Source organism: Neolamprologus brichardi, chromosome 3 (assembly GCF_056152115.1).
Source record: "Neolamprologus brichardi isolate AB-2024 chromosome 3, ASM5615211v1, whole genome shotgun sequence".
NCBI classification, from domain to species: domain Eukaryota; kingdom Metazoa; phylum Chordata; class Actinopteri; order Cichliformes; family Cichlidae; genus Neolamprologus; species Neolamprologus brichardi.
Window position 1 is genome coordinate 6,261,635 of NC_142106.1, and position 20,550 is coordinate 6,282,184.

The 20,550-nt window shown below is 42.3% G+C and overlaps 2 protein-coding genes across 2 annotated transcripts; one reads left to right on the plus strand and one right to left on the minus strand.

Moving 5' to 3' along the window:
• Window positions 1-1,642: 1,642 nt before the first annotated feature.
• LOC148103284 (uncharacterized) lies at window positions 1,643-7,078 on the minus strand. Its single transcript, XM_087838082.1, has 4 exons — window positions 7,062-7,078; window positions 2,750-2,893; window positions 2,382-2,664; window positions 1,643-2,290 (listed from the first exon to the last, which is right to left on the minus strand). The coding sequence occupies exons 1-4, from the start codon at window positions 7,076-7,078 to the stop codon at window positions 1,643-1,645; spliced, it is 1,092 nt and encodes a 363-aa protein (XP_087694208.1).
• Window positions 7,079-11,288: 4,210 nt separating this feature from the next.
• On the plus strand, window positions 11,289-13,123 carry LOC148103285 (nuclear factor 7, brain-like). The gene has a single exon (XM_087839098.1). The coding sequence runs from the start codon at window positions 11,289-11,291 to the stop codon at window positions 12,678-12,680; it is 1,392 nt and encodes a 463-aa protein (XP_087695224.1). The 3' UTR covers window positions 12,681-13,123.
• Window positions 13,124-20,550: the final 7,427 nt, after the last annotated feature.

Below are 20,550 nucleotides of genomic sequence, written 5' to 3' on the forward strand. Positions count from 1 at the left end.
ACAACTGCCAAAAATCTTTGTACATACAGGACATTTTGCATGTGCTTACATACTGTTTTCAAAACTGTTAAACTTATGGTCAAAACAATAACATAATGCAAAACTGAATAAGACAGCAAAATTCAACAGCAATATTTTATTGAAACATAAATCTAAAAATGCAAGGTAACTTGTATTCTGCAAGGGCATTTGTACATTTCAGAAGTAAATAAATGACGATAAATTTTAAATGATGATTTAAAAACACAGTGCTGTATGTACGTGGATCATCACTACTGTGTATCACAGTGCAACACAAAGTCAGTTAAACTTCAGGGATATCATTCCCTCCAAGTAGGAAGAATTAATCAGAGGCAACATCAGGAATAGGAATAGTTTAGCAGGTGGTCACAGACCTGTTCTCTCTGTAATTCCCTCCTGACTGATTTTTTTCTGGTTTCCTTATCACTTGTAGCTTGAGCCAGTACATATGGACCATTTAGGTTTTTTGTTTTCTTGATGGATGAAACCAATAAAATTAGTGTCATGGATCATAATGACTGTCTTCAAACATTATCAACATATTTAAGTATAAGGTAGTTCATCAGTGCACTCGGCACCAGGACATCCTTAGCCTTAGTCAAAATAAGACTCGTAATCATATATTCATATTAGTTTCCTGAACACTGGCAGAAGACAGCTGATTATTTTTGTTCCTTCAGTGAGGATGGGTTAAAAACATCTCTTTTTTTTCCTAAAAAAGTATTAAAGATGTGAGAATGAGAAAGTATCAGGACTCACCTCTGGTTCTGTAGCTTTCTGTAAGGAAGTAAAGTTGCTTTGGCTGTTCTCAGAGTGATGCTATGACTGTAGATCAGGAAATATACAGTGACATCACACTCTACACTGACATGTTTCCTCTTTGTCTTCACTGTTAAACTGTCAGAACATATTTCCACTACAGATGAGTCATTTTCTGATCAGCTATTGCTACACTTCTTATTTTAGCGCTGACTCACTGATGGATTTTTTACTAATGTCCTTCATCACTTCATCACTACAGCTAACATGAGACAGCACCTGCAGCCAATTCAAATTGCATGTGAAACCAGTGTCATGAATCCCAAGACTTTGTGAACAACTCAAATATTTCCTCAGCTTACAGATCGGTCAATTGATGATGCTGGCCGAGGGATGCAACGAGGCTGATGTAAATCAGGGTTCAGTATTACAGTTTTTTCTGATTGCTTAAGCACATTTTTTGTAACTATTGGCTATTTTTGCAAAACTCTACACACAAATCAGAAAACCTGTCACCCAATTATCAAAACATTGTAGTTCTCTTGCAAAAGCGAACACAGCTAGATTAACTCTTCACACCTTCGTAAAAATGGTGTTTTCGTATCAAACAGTACACACAAGCCATCATCTACTAAGCACACAATGCGCCAACTGCACACTGATGGTATGAATACAAAACACATCTGGCTTTTGCTTTCTCTGTGTACAGATGTCAATTTGAGGTCACACTTTTGTCATAGTGTCATGTAAACATACAAGGATCCAAACTTCAAGTATTGGTGTTTATTCACACTCATCAAAACCAAGACAAAGTCAGAACACAAAATAGGAATTTCACAAAAAAAAGGGAAAAAAAAGACAATCAGCCTACATCATGTCGTCTTTCTGGGTCCGGCCACAAAATTTCGTCCACATCGTATGCGATATCCTCCAGTCCAAGGCACCAGGGAAAATATCTCCTTGAATGCCGTATCCAGGCCTGACATGATGCCTGGTCAATATCTCCACATGCCTCCTCCATTGCCTGTAAAAGGGCTACCTGTTGATGAGGATGACGGTCGTACACTTTCCAGCGCCAGGCAGAGAAGAACTCCTCGATGGGATTTAAGAATGGAGAGTATGGAGGGAGGTTGAGTGCCATGAAGGATGGCTGGTCTGTAAACCAGTTGCGGACCAAAGCAGCCCTATGGAAACTAACATTGTCCCATATGATGACATATCGGGTCTGCTCTGGTCTCTGAAAAGTGAGCATGTCATGCAAGGTGTCCAGGAATGCAATAATGTGTGCAGTGTTGTATGGGCCTATGGTTGCATGATGGTGAACAACACCATTTTGGCTTATAGCTGCACACAGGGTTATGTTACCACCACGTTGTCCTGGGACATTGATGATGGCACGGTGTCCAATAATGTTCCTGCCACGTCTCCTGGTTTTACTGAGGTTAAAACCGGCCTCATCTACAAAAAGTAGCTCATGTCCCGTTGCATCTGCTTCTAGTTCCATCACTCTCTGGACAAGACAAAACAAATGCAACACATCAGGCCCATGCACAGCACTACAGTATGCACTTCCAAATTCAGAACCAATGACACTAGCTTACCTGCACATAGTCATATTGCAGTTGCTTTACACGTTCTGTGTTTCTCTCGAAAGGAACTCTGTAAATTTGCTTCATTCTTATTCTGTGGCGCGCAAGTACACGACTTAGTGTAGAAATGCTTGCACTGTGTATATTTTGAAAGATGGTGTCATTATCAATTATGCGCTGCTGTATTTCGCGCAGTCTTATTGCATTATTGGCAATCACCATGTTCACTATATGGGTCTCTTGCTCTGGAGTGAACATTCTGCCTCTGCCCCCAATATCTGCACGTCTAGCAATTCTGTAAAGTAACAATTTCAGTATTTTTGCATGTATGGTACTGTTGTGTTTCTCATTAGAGTATGGCAGTGCTACAAAGTACTTACCGATTCTCATTTCGAAATGTCCTAATGATGCTTGCCACAGTGTAGCGGCTCAGTTTAGGCTGAACCCGTTGGCCAGCTTCCCTCAGGGTCATCCCATGGTTGATGACATGGTCCACTACAGTAGCTCTGATGTCATCAGTTATTCTGTTTCTTACTCTTCTTACCCTTCCTCTTTCCCCTCCTCGTCCTCTTCTTGCTCCTCTTTGTCCTCTTCCTCTAACTTCCTCTAACCCTCTTGCTTCTTCACCTCCACGTCCTCTTCCTCCAACTTCTTCACCTCCACGTCCTCTTCCTCCAACTTCTTCACCTCCACGTCCTCTTCCTCCAACTTCTTCACCTCCACGTCCTCTCCCTCGGCCTCCTCTGATTCTCACTCTTCTCACTCTTACTGCTCCTTCCATTGTACTCCACATAGACAGCTTACCTGTGGGCTGTTTATAGTGCTTAGGCTGATTGCAAAGTGGACTAATTATCTAAAACAGTTTTCACATGTGAAAGTGTGCCAGACAGTTGGCAAAATAGTGTTAATGATAGCCATACATGTGTATAATTTTGCTAGGAGTGTGTTGGAAATTTGGTAATTGAGTGTAAGCAGTGAGTTGTGTTTAAAGTTCTGCAAAGTGTGTGTTACAAAATTGCAAACTGAGTGCAAAGCAGTGTTTGTGCTTTTAGTTTTGCAAACTCAGTGAGTGGTTTTGCTATAAGTGTTAATAGTTTTAGGAATTGTGCTATAAGAATCACAGTTAGGGTTTAAGCATTCAGAAAAAACTGTAAAGACCCCTCCCCCAACGTTCCAAGAGAACGAAAGATAAATCTTGTGAACATTCATTCTTGTTAACTTTAAATTTGATGTCATCATATACTTGAGAAAAAAATATGCAGATGTTTTAGCATTATGGATAATGCTATAAACTGGCATATGTTAGTATCTTGTCATTTTGGGTTTTCTTGTTTTGTTTAACAGGCAACAGATGGACTGAAAAGGACCACAATATTGTTTTGCCCTCCAGGTGGGCACGTCTCAGTATCTCTGACATTACATGAAAACTATGAATATCAATGAGTCTGTGGGTTTGGCGGGATTGGATAGACATATTGCGGGAGCAGGTGGTAATGGTCAGAAATTACATTGGAGTGGTATTTAAATGAAAAGTTCTGAGCAGGGCTCTTATTGCTCTTCCTGACAAGCTACAAGCTCCCCTGACACCACTTTACAGTCTCCTGTCTCTTTCAGGTAGTCACCCTATGTTCCCTCCTCTTCTTCTGGCAAAATCCAAAAATGTCCTTCCACATTCCTCTTCTTAACACTGCACCTACCGAACACCTCTTCAGCTGCAATCCTCAAAATCTAAAGTCATCTTCAGTACAGTAAGTGTTGTCACCTAAGCATGAGCCCTGGTACAGGAGTAGAAGTGGAAACAGGAGGGAAAGAAGTCACCAACACCTGTGATGTTGCAATGAGCTTGACAGAGTGGCAAAGTGGAAGTGATCTAAATCTTGGATTAGTCACCAAACACTTGGGAAGCATACATATGTGCAGTAAGACCATTATTTTCTTTCTTTTTTTATTTTAGAGGGTTGATTGTTACTGATAATGTCTTGTGAATTATACTATTTGATAATGTGTCATTTGTTTCTGCTGGGACAGTCATTTGTCCATGACTGATGTCTTCTGTTCTCACCGTGGAGCAGCATTATGAAAAGATTTCCTAGAAGCTGTCAGCAGGTTTCAGCAGCTCTTTTTTGTCACAGTATGCGCACGTTTTAACCAGCCGTGTTGAGAAATCTCACTGTAGCTTCACACATCAGTTCAGTGGAAACAGCAGGAGGAAGTAGCTGGTGTGGTGCAACATATGCAACATACAACAGAAACAAAAACATGCAAGACATGAAACTGTTTTTAAAGGATGAGCTGACACAGAAAAACCAAAAATCATGTCATTAGAATCAACTCTGAGTTTGATTCAAAAATCTGCGTGGCTGATTAAGAGCAGTTAAGGGGTCCTGTTTTCTTCTTGTGTACAGACACTGACCATCCAGTGGTGACTCATTTAATGCATGAGTTGCTAAAGACTTTATAAGGATTTAGTGAGTAACCACACTCAATATCTATCAGTTCTAAAAAGCCCTTAAAAGGCGATGAGTGCACACATGTAGAGGTCACATTGGCCACTGCAGCAGCCATGTTGTTCAAGGCGAGCGAGCTGCACCTCCCAGTGCATGTATGTTGGTGGGACCAGAGCTTTATACAGATTATAAAACAGTTTGGTTAGTTGCAACCTTGGAACTGCATCTAGAACATTTAGTGTTTAAAATACAAGTTTTTATACTATTCAAATAAATGTAGATAATAATTCTAATGGCTGATTCTAGAGTCTAATACTTAAAATAAACCTTAGAATTGCTCAGATGCTTTCTAGTGTAGAACGTAAGTTAAGCATGTTTCTGAATTTTTGTTAGGTTAGCAGGATATAACCTAACGTATATGCAAGGTTATATCCTGCTAACCTAACATTTATGCGCTCAGTTTAATGACATAACTGTAGATTGACACAGACGTGTCATTTTCCAATCAGTCAGTTGCTGCTAATTCACGAGTTAAAAACAATACAACAGTAAAACAGTGCAACATGTACCAGAAACTATGTTTGAGTCATGATGTGACTGCTTAGTGCTCTGGAATACAAATCAATGTAGTACAACTCTTTGATCAGATGTCATTTAGATTAAGCTGTCGATCTTTAGGCCCACAGAAACTCTGATGCAGGAAGTTTGGCTCTCTGAAAGCAGCTGGGCATCTAGTGGAAGTATGTTGTGGATCCAAATCCTTTTGAATTAGCCATTAAACACAGTAAAACTTAGCCAATGATAAGCCAAAAAATACAAAATCAATTCACAGGCTGGACTGCTGTTCCTCCTCCTGTAGTGTCTCTGCTGGAACTTTTCACTGTGAAACTCTCAGATCCAATCTTCTCAATTGCTCATCTCGCAGAAGATAAAAGGGAAGACCTCTTCTTCACCTCACTTTTAATAAAATTATTGGGCGATAAATAGGACGGAGTTCTGAATATGTGTGCGGTGATGAAAGCCAAACTGAATCTTCCACTCAGTCTTTATTTCTTTATTATTCAATGAAAAGTCAGCACTGAATCTTTACGCTCACTGAACGTCTCTCAAAATGTTATTCTGACATCATGAGAAAACTTTGGTATTTCCACACACACAGCATCAAGGTAATAACATTTTGTAAATGTTTGCGTGCGTTTTGTCACACAGTGTTTTGGTAGTTAAATGTACAGCTGCTGTATCTCTCAGACATAGACAAAGATGTAAGACAGACAGGAGCGGAGAGGAAGAAGAGACGTTATATTTAAAGGTAAGGACCGCTCACTGGCATTTGATAAACTGCAGATTTAAAGACTACATGTAGTGTCATCATTGTTAATAGAATATTGGATCTGTGTATGAATGGGCGAATGAGGGGTGCTGTGTAAAATGTTTTGTCTATTATGTTTTCAAATGTCAAGAAGTCAAACAAAGGAAGAACACACAATGACTGTTTTTGGACACTGTGCTCAAAACAAGTGTCTTTCTTTTTGACGTACTCGCTCACGCTCTTCACAGTCTCGTGAAGGACACGCAGCAGTGTCTCATGCACCGGGTCTATCCTAATTTGTAGCACGCTGATCTTTGGTCAGTTAATGAGTCACACAATGACGCATTTTTAATTTTATTCATCAAAATTATTTATTAATCAAACAGACATAACATTGTTGTTTTTCATCTCCCCAAAGAAATTCATCTTCAAAACACCACAGATATCACACAGATATACACACATATCTCAGCTCTGTAGAGGAGGGAATCACAATAAAGCAGTTTATTTCAAGTTGTAGATGCAAGCTGCTCTTCCTACTTTGGGCCACAAGATGCCACCAAAGAGCACTATGTTGAAAGGGTTCGAGTAATGAAACCTTTTTCAATACTAGCTTCAGAAGGCTTCATTTGGCCATCACTACTCCTTAAAAAGCAAAGAAAGCAAAGAATGACTTGGCAGTGTAGGAAATAACTGAAAAAACTGACTGGTGGAAATCACACACACAACAAGGGAACTGAGCAAGAAAGAGGTGGGTTAGTGCAGCTCCAACTAGCCTTTGTATCGGTGCCCAGAGAACCACTTAACAGCTAGCTGACTATGCTATCAGAGTTAGCTCCAACGGCAGACGACTGCACGGGACTTAAGTTTTCAGACCGGCGAGGCTGGAGATCCAGATTTTCAGCTCCTTTGGAGTACGCTTGCAGTTCTTCTTACTGCGCGCCGGACAGCATGATGGGGCAGTGGGTTTATCTTGTGGGGCCCTTTTAAGGTAAAGTGTTAAATCAAATTACAAGTTACTTTGGGATTGTAGTTTACTGAATTTTTATATTGCAAGTGACTGTTTGATTTAATGATTTTATTCTTTGCTTCTAATGCATAACTCTGTAAGGAATTATAGCTCAACTTGATCTTGTTGCATTTTAATGTTTCCTATTTCCAGTTGGTGTGAAACTGAAAGGAATTTTCTGAAAACCAGAGGAAAAGGAACTGATAGCAAACTTAGGTAAGTTAAAGTTAAAAAAAACTCAAACTGTTATGGTCCCCATATTTGTACATACAAAGTATTTGTATTTAATTAAATATTGAGTTTGGGGTTTATTAGTTTTGATTTTCTTCTTTGGTGTTTATTATCAAACCAGACTGCACTGCATTGTTTGTTGTTTACCATTTTGTTTTGTTTAGTTACCCCTCGTGTGTCATAGTGGTCTGATCATTATATATACCTCTGTGTGTCATTTCATGTTTAAGTCAGTTATATTTGTTTGTGCCGTTGCTTGGTTTGTTAAGTTTGCAGTCTTTGCCTGAGCTTAGTTTTGTTTCATTGACCTCTTTCATTAGCTCAATATTTATTACTTCTGTAAATATAATTTTTGGGTTAAATGGCAACCCTATTTTTCAAATAATTCCTGTGACGACTCCTGTTTTCAAGTCAGTCCATCACATACCAACAAAATGAAGATGTATACAGAATTAATGGAAAGCCACAGAAAACGAAAGTCGTCCTCTTCTACCGAGCCACCTATGAAGAATGCAGATACAGATTCTTTCACTGGCATTAGGCGGGTAACACAAGCAACGTTTGAGAAGCTTCTGCTTATATCAATAGTTGATGCCACTGCTGCAGAAGCTACCAATGATCAATACAAGAGGCTGTCTTGGTCTGCTTTTGCAAAATGTCAAGCTCTGTGGAATAAGACCAGCGGGTCAATCATGGCTTATGAAACAGTGGAACGTGAGTGCAAATTGCAGTTTCTTTGACCCAACCAGACTCATTGGAGCTCCCTGTTGTGTGCATTCATAAAGAGCAAGGAGAGAAAGCAATCTGCAATGTTTGCACTCCATAAAGATGTAAGTTGATGAAACTTGTTTTTAACCTCCTAGGACCTGGTGTCCACATATGTGGACATCACATTTTGGGACGTCTAGACCAAAATACTTAATTTTTTTCTACAAGGGCCTGATATCCACTTACGAGGACATTATGCTGCCACTGTTCTATCAAAATTTGAAACAAATGCCCTCATATGTGGATCTAGTTTTTCTCAAAAACAAAAATTAGGTAAAAAAAAAAAAGGGTAATTCTTTGTTTTTACATTCTTTAGGTCCCAATCAACGCAAATAGCAAAGAAAAATTAAAAATGCATGCCATGAAAGAGTTTGGGTCTTGGGAGGTTAAATAATAATGTGTGAATTTTTGGATACCTGACCCACCTCTGGTCATAACTTACCTGTTAGCTCGGGGTGCAAATGAGCCCGGGTTTGTGGCATTATCATCATCTGAGTGGACAAAATCAGATTGATTGTAAATATCTGTGTGTCTGTAACTGTAATGTTTTCTTAATATTTCAATAAATCAGAGCTGATATCAAACAAAGTCTACTGATCCAGGACTGGAAATATCAGCTATTCAATCTACTGCACCCATTTGCAGTCATGTTTCTGTCCATCTAGAGCTGTTGTTTGTGTCAGACAGAATTTGATGTTGGTGTTGATCTGAAGGAAAAATAGTTGCTGGTAACTGCTGGTTGTTCAGTGAAGGGAGACAAAAACACACATTTAATATTCATTTCACTTTTATAGGTCTGTAACAAAGTGAATCCACCTTAACACCACCTGTGTTTGTGTGACTGCATTACACTCCCACTGCTGGGAATCTGACAAATAACCAGAACAAAGTCTGAAATAAAAGCTGACAGACAGCTGCAATGCTGAGTCACACTTTATTTTCTGAGCTTCATGCTGTGACCTGTTTTACAGTTGATGGCACCTAAACGACTTAACTCTGGAATGAAACACACCCTCGTTTATGGGTGAAGCATCAGCCTTTCTAAAGTGAAGGTGAATGAAGTTCCGCCCCTCACATAACTTACCTGAGACAAACAAGGAAACAGGCTCTTTTTCAGATCAGACTGAGCTCAGACCAAACTAGCAGCTTCCTCTGAGTGAGTCCAGCTACAGGAGAGAAAAGTGGAAAACTCCAACACTGCTGCTTCAAGCTGCTGACGCTCCACACACTGAATGTGAGTTTGAGCAAAAACACGACTCAAAGGAAGTTTCAGTGACGGTGGTAGAGGAGGGAGGGGAGCCAGGACTGTAGTGATGTGTCGGTCGCGAACGAAATGGCTCTTAGAGCCGAATCATGGACATGAACGATGTGAGCCGGCTCCTTATCGCGAGCCGTGTTTTGTTTTTTCTTTCTCTTACCCTCTCTCGCACTTTTTTTCTGCTTCACTCCGCACGCGAGCCTTGTGCTTTGCGCTGGGCAGAGGGGGGAAGGGCGGTTGTTACACTCGCAGTAGCACAGGAACAGAGCTATAGAGAGAGAGAGAGAAAGAGAGCCAGGGACAACAACGTCACATTAGAAAGGTATAGTAATCATCCACAACTATTTTCAGTTGCGGATGATAAAGGATTCAGAAAGTTTATTCATGCAGGTCCATATGACAGAGAATATGCATCTTCTTTTTGTTTTCATATTTTAATTTATATTTTATTGTGTTGTGGTTTGCAGTGTTTGTGTTGTTTCATTTTAAATTTGTTGAAAAGGAAAAAGCTGAAAATTTAAATAGTTAAAAGCTGAAATGTGAATAGTTGGTTTTTGTATTATATGATTTATTTATTACATTTTATGTGGAGTGAATAAATAAAAGTATATTTACGGTGGCCCCTACAGACAAAGCACATACAAACTTCAAATCACGTACAAAACACAACAGAAGTGCTCCAGGATGCTAGGGGGCAGTGTTGAGCTTTTGTTACCTAGTGGCTACACAAGCCAGCAAGTACCAACGACCGGATTTGGTGTGTGGTAGTAACAGGTAAATGAACATTTTTTTAAATTATTTGAATATATATGAGTGCTTGTGTATAAATACACAAACAATACACATATGCTTTCAATTGTGTCATTTAAGTGATCTAGTAGCTCTGATTTGGAAGTTCAGTTAACGCTAGAAATGTGTTTTGGAGTTTGTACGTGTTTTGTCTCTAGGGGCCACCGCATATATTTATATATAAACATATATAAATAAAACCACTTTTTTTTTTAACATTAGTAATTCCTTTTGTTTGTTGTTAATAAAAATGTCATGATCCGGAGTCTGTGACTCCGTGTTTATGTTTTAGTTTATTATTATTCTGTGGTTTTGGTTAAAAACACCCAAACTTCCTTTGGGTGTTTGTACCCTTCTGTTTCATGGTTCATGTTCCTATGTTCTGTGTCCCCCAGTCTGTGTTAAGGTTGTGTGTTATGTCATTACGTGTATGTGTTTCCTGTTTTACTTTGAAGATCCGTGTCTGATCTCAGTGTGTTCAGTTTACTTTTCCCTTGTCTCGTCAGGTCAGATTACTCCCAGCAGTGCCCTCCTTTTGTGTCTTATTACCTCGTTATCCTTCTGTGTATTTAAACCTTGTGTCTGCCTCTGTTAGTTGCTGGTTCGTGTGTGTTGTTCCCCTCGGTCTCCCTGCATCTCGCCGTACCTCCCTCCATCTTCGTTCTGGTTTGTTTTATTAGTTTTGCCCAGTTTAGGTTTTCCAGTTTCATGTTCACCCGGCACTTCTGTTTGTATCTACTCTGTTCAATAAATACTCACCTGCACCAGAGCTGCTGCATTTTGGGTCCTTTCTACAAACTCCACACGTCTGCCACACCGGACGTGACAAGAAATGTGTTTTGGAGTTTGTACATGCTTTGTCTCTAGGGGCCACCGTATATATTTATATATAAACATATATAAATAAGACCACTTTTTTTAGATTAGTAATTCCTTTTCTGCATAATTTTAAATTGTTGTTAATAATAAATGAATTAAAGCAACAAAACAACCTGAAGAGCCGGTTCGGAGCCGAAAGAGCCGGTTCTCTAAAAAGAGCCGGAAATCCCATCACTACAGGACTAACTGTACTTCCTGTCTGCTGTTTTCAGCTTCACTCACAGACTCAATGGCTTCCAGATCAGAGGAGGATCTCTGCTGTCCGGTCTGTCAGGAGGTCTTCAGAGATCCTGTTCTTCTGTCATGTAGCCACAGCTTCTGTAAAGACTGTCTGAATAGATGGTGGATCAAAAAACAGATACGTGAGTGTCCAGTTTGTAAGAAAAGATCTTCAAAGGATTATCCACCTTCAAACCTGGCTTTAAAGAACCTGTGTGAGTCGTTCTTACAGGAGAGAGATCAGAGAGCTTCAGAGGCTCTCTGCAGTCTGCACTCTGAGAAACTCAAACTCTTCTGTCTGGACCATCAGCAGCCAGTGTGTGTCGTCTGCAGAGACTCAGAAAAACACACCAATCACAGATTCAGACCCATCGATGAAGCTGCACAACAACACAAGAAGGAACTTCAGGAAACTCTGGAGCCCTTAAAGAAGAAGTTAAAGGTTTGTGAAGAAGTTCAAGTGAAGTTTGGTCAAACAGCAGAACACATTAAGGTCCAGGCCCGACACACAGAGAGGCAGATTAAGGAGCAGTTTAAGAAGCTTCACCAGTTTCTAGCAGAGGAAGAGGAGGCCAGGCTGGCTGCACTGAGGGAGGAAGAGGAGCAGAAGAGTGGGATGATGAAGGAGAAGATGGAGGCTCTGAGCAGAGAGATAGCAGCTCTTTCAGACACAGTCAGAGCCACAGAGGAGGAGCTGAGAGCTGAAGACGTCTCATTCCTGCACAACTACAAGGCTGCAGTGGAAAGAGTCCAGCGCTGCCCCCTGCTGGATGATCCACAGCTGCCCTCAGGAGCTCTGATAGACCAGGCCAAACACCTGGGCAACCTGACCTTCAACATCTGGAACAACATGAAGGACATGGTCTCCTACACTCCTCTCATTCTGGACCCAAACACTGCTGATCCAAACCTCATCCTGTCTAAAGATCTGACCAGTGTGAGAGAAGGAGGAGCAGAGAGGCAGCAGCTTCCTGATAATCCAGAGAGGTTTGATTCCTGGTCTGTCCTGGGCTCTGAGGGCTTTAACTCAGGGACTCACAGCTGGGATGTTGATGTTGGAGACAGTACATGGTGGGGACTGGGTGTGTTAGCAGAGTCTGTGCAAAATAAGACAGACATGCAGTCTAGATTATGGAGAATATGGTTCTATAAAGGTAAATACTCATCATGCTCACCATCAACTCGAAAAACTGATCTCTCAGTAGAGAAGAAGCTCCAGAGGATCAGAGTGAATCTGGACTGGAACAGAGGAAAGCTGTCGTTCTCTGATCCTGATACTAACACACACATACACACCTTCACACACACTTTCACTCACAGGATGTTTCCATACATTTTTATTGATACTAAAGTGAAGGTGTGTCCGTTGAAGGTGTCAGTGTCAGTGCAGCAGATGAGTTGAGGATGATGATATTTCTAATGTTGTTTCCTGTCAGTGAATTGAAGCTGTTAAACTGCAGCTGTCCTCCTGCTGCCTCGTTGTTCCAAAGCTCTTTGTTTCTCTTTTAGTTCTCACTGTTTCTTTCTGTTTCTGCTGTCCACCTTTTCACATGGAAAATCATTTCACTGTTTCTCACTGAATGACTCCCCAAACTAGATTTGAAATTCTATCAAGTTTCTAATCATTACAAGTGATTCATGTTTCTATTTGATGTGTAAATGGAGATGATTTCGTTTGCTGGGATATGGACTGACATGTGTTGAATGGGAGGAGCAGTTTGTTGTTGTCTTCTTGTCTGTTTATGACAACAATAAATCTATTGTTGAAACAATGATTCATGTTTAACTCCATATATGAAATGTTTCTGATCTTTGAATTCTGTTTGATTAAAGACTTTCTTCATGACACAAATGAGATTTCAGTGTATTAATAGAACTAAATAAGCTCAGAGTTGAAAGGCTGGAGTATTATGTACGTGCTTCACTGTCAGTATCTTCAGGGGGATTCAAAGTCATGAGATAAATGAGTTTAGAGGCATGTAGAGAAAAATATCTGAGCTTTATTTTGTATTATTTTGCCAGAGGAACGTCTCCGACTGCTTCATAGGGAAACATCAGCATGAAGTTTTACGGAGCTCGTTTAATCAGCTTGTTGTTCTTTTACAGGAGAAGAAGAGCTGAAAGTTTGTGTGTGGATTCAAAGCGCTCGCTGTCAGGACAAATAAAGGAGGGGAAGAGATTTAAAGGAGGAAAGCGCTGTTTTTAGAGCCTTAAAGAGAAATCACATTTCTCATACTCAACAATCAGACAAACACACAAAAAGATCGACTACCTTATTTTATTTCATTAACGAGGACATAAATATTTGTGAAAAACAAACGATTTTGCCACTTCCAAATATTCCTTCCAAATAGTTGAATGAAGAACAAATCAAAGTATTTAACAATAATAATGGATTGCATTTATATAGCGCTTTTCTAGGCACTCAAAGCGCTTTACAATTCCACTATTCATTCACTCTCACATTCACACACTGGTGGAGGCAGCTACAGCTGCTCTGGGGCAGACTGACAGAAGCGAGGCTGCCATATCGCGCCATTGGCCCCTCTGGCCATCACCAGTAAGAGGTAGGTGAAGTGTCTTGCCCAAGGACACAACGACCGAGACTGTCCGAACCGGGACTCGAACTGGCAACCCTCCGATTACCCAACTCTTGAGCCACGATCACCATTAAAACAAACAGTTCAAACAGGAAGTAAAGTCACAGCAACAACAAAGCAAGTCTTCACGAATAAAGTTGCTCCACCATTTTCCTTCATGCTGTCCAACCACTGTCAGAAGATTTAGACCCCACTGTGTAATTTTCAGCTGTGGATCATCACACAGATGCTCAAAGTGATTTGATAGAAACCTCGATCCACAATGAAATCCTCTCCACAGAATCTCAGCCATCTCTTCTTCCTCCTTTTCTGTTTGGGAAATTTACACGGATGGATTTAGTGGCAGAAACACACACGGGCACAGGACAGTAGTGATGCAGATTTATATACAATGATGGGGGAATATTTACAAGGGAAGGGGCCATATACAGTGACAGGTAAAATGTGCAAGGAGAGCAGAGCTGAAGGGATGAGACGGAGCCGAGGTATGCGGGTGGACAGATGACGCACCGGAGCTACCTGAAAACGAGGGACAAACAAAGTTATGGAGTAATGTCGATAGCCGAGAGTTAAACTAAAGTGGATGGGGAGAGTTGGAGAGCTTACTTGCAACACAGAAATACAGCTGTAGCGGTGGTCGCAGACTGGTACGAAGTAACTCTCCGTCATGGATCCAAAGAAGCCAACACAAAGAAAACTAGGCAGGCGAGCAGGCAGCAGGACAGGCTAGAACAAAGGAGAAGCAGGCAGGAGATGGATTCTAAAAACATGCAGCTCAATAGTGTGGAATCAACAGATTCAGCTTGCACCAACACGTTACCACTTGTGAAAGCGACAATACTCCGACACCAGACGTCCGTGACTCAGCTCCATAAAAGCGCTCACTGATGACATCCGATGCGCCGCAGGTGTGCCAGAATGCCATCAAGCCCCGCCCCGCCTACCTATGCCAAGAAGGGAAACAAAACCCAAGAACAACAATACACCTACCCTGTAGACTGTGAAGCCTGGGACTCTCATTGGTGGCTCTTTCTATTACAGCTCGGTAATAAAGGTGACAAGACAGAAACGAGAACAGAATAATAATAAGTTATTACCACTTAATTATCAAAGTAATAACCACTTACTATCCAAGTAATATCATGGTAGCAACAGTGGCTACAGTTGAATAATATTACACTAAAATGTATGTAATTTGATAATAAGAGCCCCAAAACTGGGGTGGTGATATTGTGGCAATACAGTGTCGTATTAACCCTTTAAGACCTACCATAGAACCAAGTCTGCCTCCTAACATTTTCTGGGAAAACCATTAAACTCTACATTACACTCTGCATTTTTCAGGGTAAAGTCCTCCACTGATATCTGTGCAAACCTAACACACTGCTGACTGTTTTATCACTACATCCACTTTGACCTTTGACCTACTTCAGGTTTTTTGTGTGGTAAGTATCATCATCATCGTTATTTTGACCTTTGGCTTATTTCATTTGACATATTATGTGTGAAGAGTATCATTATTGATTCCACAATCTTTAGTTATTCAGTGTGTTTATTAAAATCAAAGGTGTGTGAGCAGCTCAGTTATACCAAATGAACATCATCTCTTTGTGTGTGTGTAATAATTACATTACTATTAATGTAACTACTATTATTAATAATCATTACATAGTTGTTTACTTTGACTATTATTGTTTTCTAAAGAAAACGACTTTGTCTAAAAAATTAACTACAAATTGATCTAGTTGAAATTTTAACTTTATTAAGGGGTGTTGATTGCTCAATTTATGCAAAGATTTTGAAATATTTTAATCCATGTGTCCAAATACCAAAAACATTGTCCAAATACCGTAAAAGAAATTAGTGGTAATTTATTACAATTTTCTAAAATTGTCATTTCCCAGTGGGACGTATAAATATCCGCGTAGTGCACAACCTGAGATTTGGAGAAAAAAGGAATCCTCAAATTGGGTGCTGGACTTCAATGCTCACGTGGGTAACGACAGCGAGACCTAGAGGGGCATGTTTGGGAGGAACGAACACCTTGTTCGAACATAAGATTGTCCATAAGTGCACGTGGCACCAGGACACTCTAGGCCGTAGGTCGATGATCGATTTTGTAATCGTATCACCAGACCTGCGACCATATGTTCTGGACACTCGGGTAAAGAGAGGGGCTGAGCTGTCAACTGATCACCACCTGGTGGTGAGTTGGATCAGGTGGCGGGGGAGGACGCTGGACAGACCCGGTGCACCTAATCGCGTAGTGAGGGTGTGCTGGGAGAGGCCCCAGTCCGCGAGATCTTCAACGCACACCTCCGGCAGAGCGTCAACAGCATTCCGAGGGAGGCGGGGGACATTGAGTCCGAATGGACCATGTTCAGCGTCTCCATTGCCGAAGCTGCTGCATTGAGCTGCGGCCGCAAGGTGGTTGGTGCCTGCCGTGGTGGTAATCCCCGAACCAAATGTTGGACACCAGAGGTGAAGGGAGCCACCAGGCTGAAGAAGGAGTCCTATCGGGCTTGGTTAGCCTGTGGGACTCCGGAGGCAGCCGGCAGGTATCGACAGGCCAAGCGGAATGCGGCTCGGGCAGTGGTTGAAGCAAAAACTCAGGTGTCGGAGGAGTTCGGAGAGGCCATGGAAAAAGACTTTCGGACTGCCTCGAAGAGATTCTGGCAAACCGTCAGGCGTCCCGGGAGGGGAAAGCAGTGCTCTGTGTATAGTGCTGGTGGAGCGCTGCTGACGTCGACTGAGAAAATTGTCGGGCGGTGGAAGGAATACTTCAAGGACCTCCTTAATCCCACTGACACGTCTTCCGAGGAGGAAGCAGAGTCTGGGGATGAGGGGAAAGACCCGCCAATTTCCGGGGGCGAGGTCACTGAGGCAGTTAAACATCTCCTTGGTGGCAGAGCCCCTGGTGTTGATGTGGTCTGCCCCGAGTTCCTGAAGGCTCTGGACGTTGTAGGGCTGTCCTGGTTGACATGCCTCTGCAATGTTGTGTGGAGATCAGGGGCAGTACCCGTGGACTGGCAGACTGGGGTGGTGGTCCCCATCTTTAAGAAGGGGGACCGGAGGGTGTGTTCCAACTACAGGGGGATCACACTCCTCAGCCTCCCTGGGAAAGTCTATGCCAGGGTGCTGGAAAGGAGAGTTCGTCTGCTAGTCGAACCTCGGATACAGGAGGAACAATGCGGTTTTCGTCCTGGTCGCGGAACTCTGGACCAGCTCTTTATCCTCTCGAGGATACTTGAGGGTGCATGAGAGTTTGCCCAACCAGTCTACATGTGTTTTGTGGACTTGGAGAAGGCATTCGACCGTGTCCCTCGGGGTGTCCTGTGGGAGGTGTTGCGGGAGTATGGGGTGTCTGGCCCATTGCTACGGGCCATTCAATCCCTATACAACCGTTGCAAGAGCTTGGTTCGCATTGCCGGCAATAAGTCGGACTCGTTCCCATTGGGTGATGGGCTCTGCCAGGGCTGCCCTTTGTCACCGGTTCTGTTCATAATTTTTATGGACAGGATATCTAGGCGCAGCCAAGTGGCGGAGGGCTTTCGCTTTGGTGGCCTCAGAATCTCATTTTTGCGGATGATGTGGTTCTGTTGGCTTCATCGGGTGAGGGCCTCCAGCCCGCACTGGAACGGTTCGCAGCCGAGTGTGAAGCAGCGGGAATGAGGATCAGCACCTCCACATCTGAGGCCATGGTTCTCAGCTGGAAAAGGGTGGAGTGCCCACTCCGGGTCGGGTATGAGTTCCTGCCCCAAGTGGAGGAGTTCAAGTATCTCGGGGTCTTGTTCGCGAGTGATGGGAGAAGGGAGCCGGAGATTGACAGACGGATTGGGGCTGCAGCTGCAGTAATGCGGACGCTGCACCGGTCCGTCGTGGTGAAGAGGGAGCTGAGTGTAAAAGTGAAGCTCTCAATTTACCGGTCGATCTACGTCCCTACCCTCACCTATGGCCACGAGCTTTGGGTAGTGACCGAAAGAACAAGATCGCGGATACAAGCAGCAGAAATAAGCGTCCTCCGAAGGGTGGCTGGCCCCTCCCTTAGAGATAGGGTGAGAAGTTCAGCCATCCGGGAGGGGCTCAGAGTAGAGCACATCGAAAGGAGCCAGCTGAGGTGGTTCGGGCATCTGACAAGGATGCCCCCTGGGCGCCTCCTGGGTGAGGTGTTCCAGGCATGTCTCACCGGGCAGACCCAGGACACGCTGGAGAGATTATATCTCTCGGCTGGCCTGGGAACGCCTTGGTGTTCCCCCGGATAAGCTGGAGGAGGTGGCTGGGGAGAGGGAGGTCTGGGCCTCTTTGCTTAGGCTGCTGCCCCCACGACCCGGCCTCGGATAAAGCGGATGAAGATGGATGGATGGATGGATGGATCATCAGAACGTGTAAAATTCATATTTTATTTAACCCTCTGGGGTCCAGGGTATAATTGGCTGTTTTTGACTACTTTTGATTTTACCTCTATATTTCACCTTTAAAATATGTTTTTCTTGCCTTGTTTAGTATCATTATTTTCAGCACAACCTCAAATATCTGAAATTTGAGTTATTTTTTCATTTTGGTATACTATATTAGCACAGTTGATCTATATTCAGACAAAAAAATTCAAAATCTGAGTAGAAAAAAGTTATATTTTTTACTGTAAAACCCACAAACATGTTTAACAAATCATTTTCATAACTTGAAATGCAAATAGAAATTGAACATTTCTAAAAATTATGCACAAGTTTTGCAAACAACAAAGTTATATGGTACTATTTACCTAAAAATGCAGCCAAGTCTTCAGGCGTTTTTTATATAACCATTTAAATCTATTTACAGAACAATCAGGTGTGCTGCATCAAATAAGAAGGCGCACAAATGATTTGTTCCAGTCCAAAAAAAATGTAGTTTGTGTTCAGTATAAGACAGAGGAGAACAGCACAGGCCTAAATCCTGCAGGTCTGACAGCAGGAGGTGTATCAGTCCAGTTTTCCATGTGGGAACAGCGTTTACACTGGAATCTGCCTTTGACGGCTTTTTTAGAGCAAATATGAAATCCAGCAGCATAACTGACACACAATACAAGACAATAACTATACAACAAACTAACTATAGCCTCCAAACACGCTGATCGCTGGGGCGATCGTGGCTCAAGAGTTGGGAGTTCGCCTTGTAATCGGAAGGTTGCCGGTTCGAGCCCCGGCTCGGACAGTCTCGGTCGTTGTGTCCTTGGGCAAGACACCTCACCTACCGCCTACTGGTGATGGCCAGAAGGGCCGATGGCGCGATATGGCAGCCTCGCTTCTGTCAGTCTGCCCCAGGGCAGCTGTGGCTACAACTGTAGCTTGCCTCCACCAGTGTATGAATGTGAGAGTGAATGGGTGGATGACTGGACGTGTAAAAGCGCTTTGGGGTCCCTAGGCGGGACTAGTAAAAGCGCTATACAAATACAGGCCATTTACCATTTACCATTTAAACGTCACTAATGTCTCACATATGAAAACTCGCTCTCTCGCTCTGTCTTTCGCTCGCCTGCTTTCCGTTGTGGGTGTCACTCCTAAAAACTTCCCCTTCTCCCTAAACAACCAAATGTCACATGTTGCCTTATCATTTTTTTGATTGGCTGACATGGTAAACGCTAACACCAATAGGGAAGGGGTGTTTTTTCTTTTTCTTTTTTCACTCGCAAGCGGAGAGTGTTTGCTAGCGCTGTCTGTAGAAAACGTTCTTCCCGCTGTAAACACCACTGTTTTGTTCAGAAAAAAACATCGCGTGTATTTTTAATTATAACTCTGGTTTTACGTGGCCCATCGACACAATTCAAAAACTGGTATATAGTTTGAAGTCTGCACTTTCGATCCAAGTTGAAATGGAGACTCTGACATGCTGTATCCTGTAGCTGTGTTGTCTTAAATTGGTCAGGTGATTTTGACACGCCGGCGCGTCCAGCGACCCCAGGGGGTTAAATATATTATCCACTGCCAATAAGCCCAACCTTGTGTCTATGTTGGCACAGAGGAACTCTACATCCATTGTAAAAAGTAAGGCATCACATGGATCATTCACATCTTTCAATTTGTCCATAAAGTCATATGTATCTTTCACATAACTAGGGTGCATTAAAGGGATGAGACAAGGAATTTAGAAAAGACTCTATATGCTGTAATCCTGAATGATTCAGAGTCACAATCACTAACAATAGGGATTTTAAATGTTTCTGGAGATTTATGAATCTTAGGTGAAAGATAAAATTGGCAAGGATGAGGAAAAATCGGAGCAGACAGATATTTTTCCTGAGACTTGGAAATATAACCCTCTTCTTTCAACTCCCTCACAATACTTCTGACAAGATTCTGAGTCTCTTTCACCTTCTTTTCAACACAACAGGTGCAGTTTAGTGTATTACTGCCTCCTGCTGGAACACTTGTTAGTGAATCACTTAAACTATTACATTGAAAAAAAAAGATTGAGTTTTGCTGTGACGCCAAGACAAATCCTGCTAGTGGAACTGATCACAATCAAGTGCTTTTTGCTTTTGGAACTGTGTCTTCATTCCACCTACTTCACATACAAGGGTCAGTTCTGCAGGCATAAACATGGGTGTGCAATGAGTTCCCCAGTTTCACCCATCGTGGCCAATTTGTACAACGGCCAATTTTTTTTCTGCTCTTGCTCTTGACGAAGGCGGTC

Bases quoted from the DNA above. Each gene is read 5' to 3' on its own strand.
- LOC148103285 (XM_087839098.1), top strand. From the start codon at position 11,289: ATGGCTTCCAGATCAGAGGAGGATCTCTGCTGTCCGGTCTGTCAGGAG.
- LOC148103284 (XM_087838082.1), bottom strand. The intron at 2,665-2,749 runs GTAAGTACTTTG...GTTACTTTACAG, and splicing joins ACATTTCGAAATGAGAATCG to AATTGCTAGACGTGCAGATA. The intron at 2,291-2,381 runs GTAAGCTAGTGT...TGTCTTGTCCAG, and splicing joins TGCAATATGACTATGTGCAG to AGAGTGATGGAACTAGAAGC.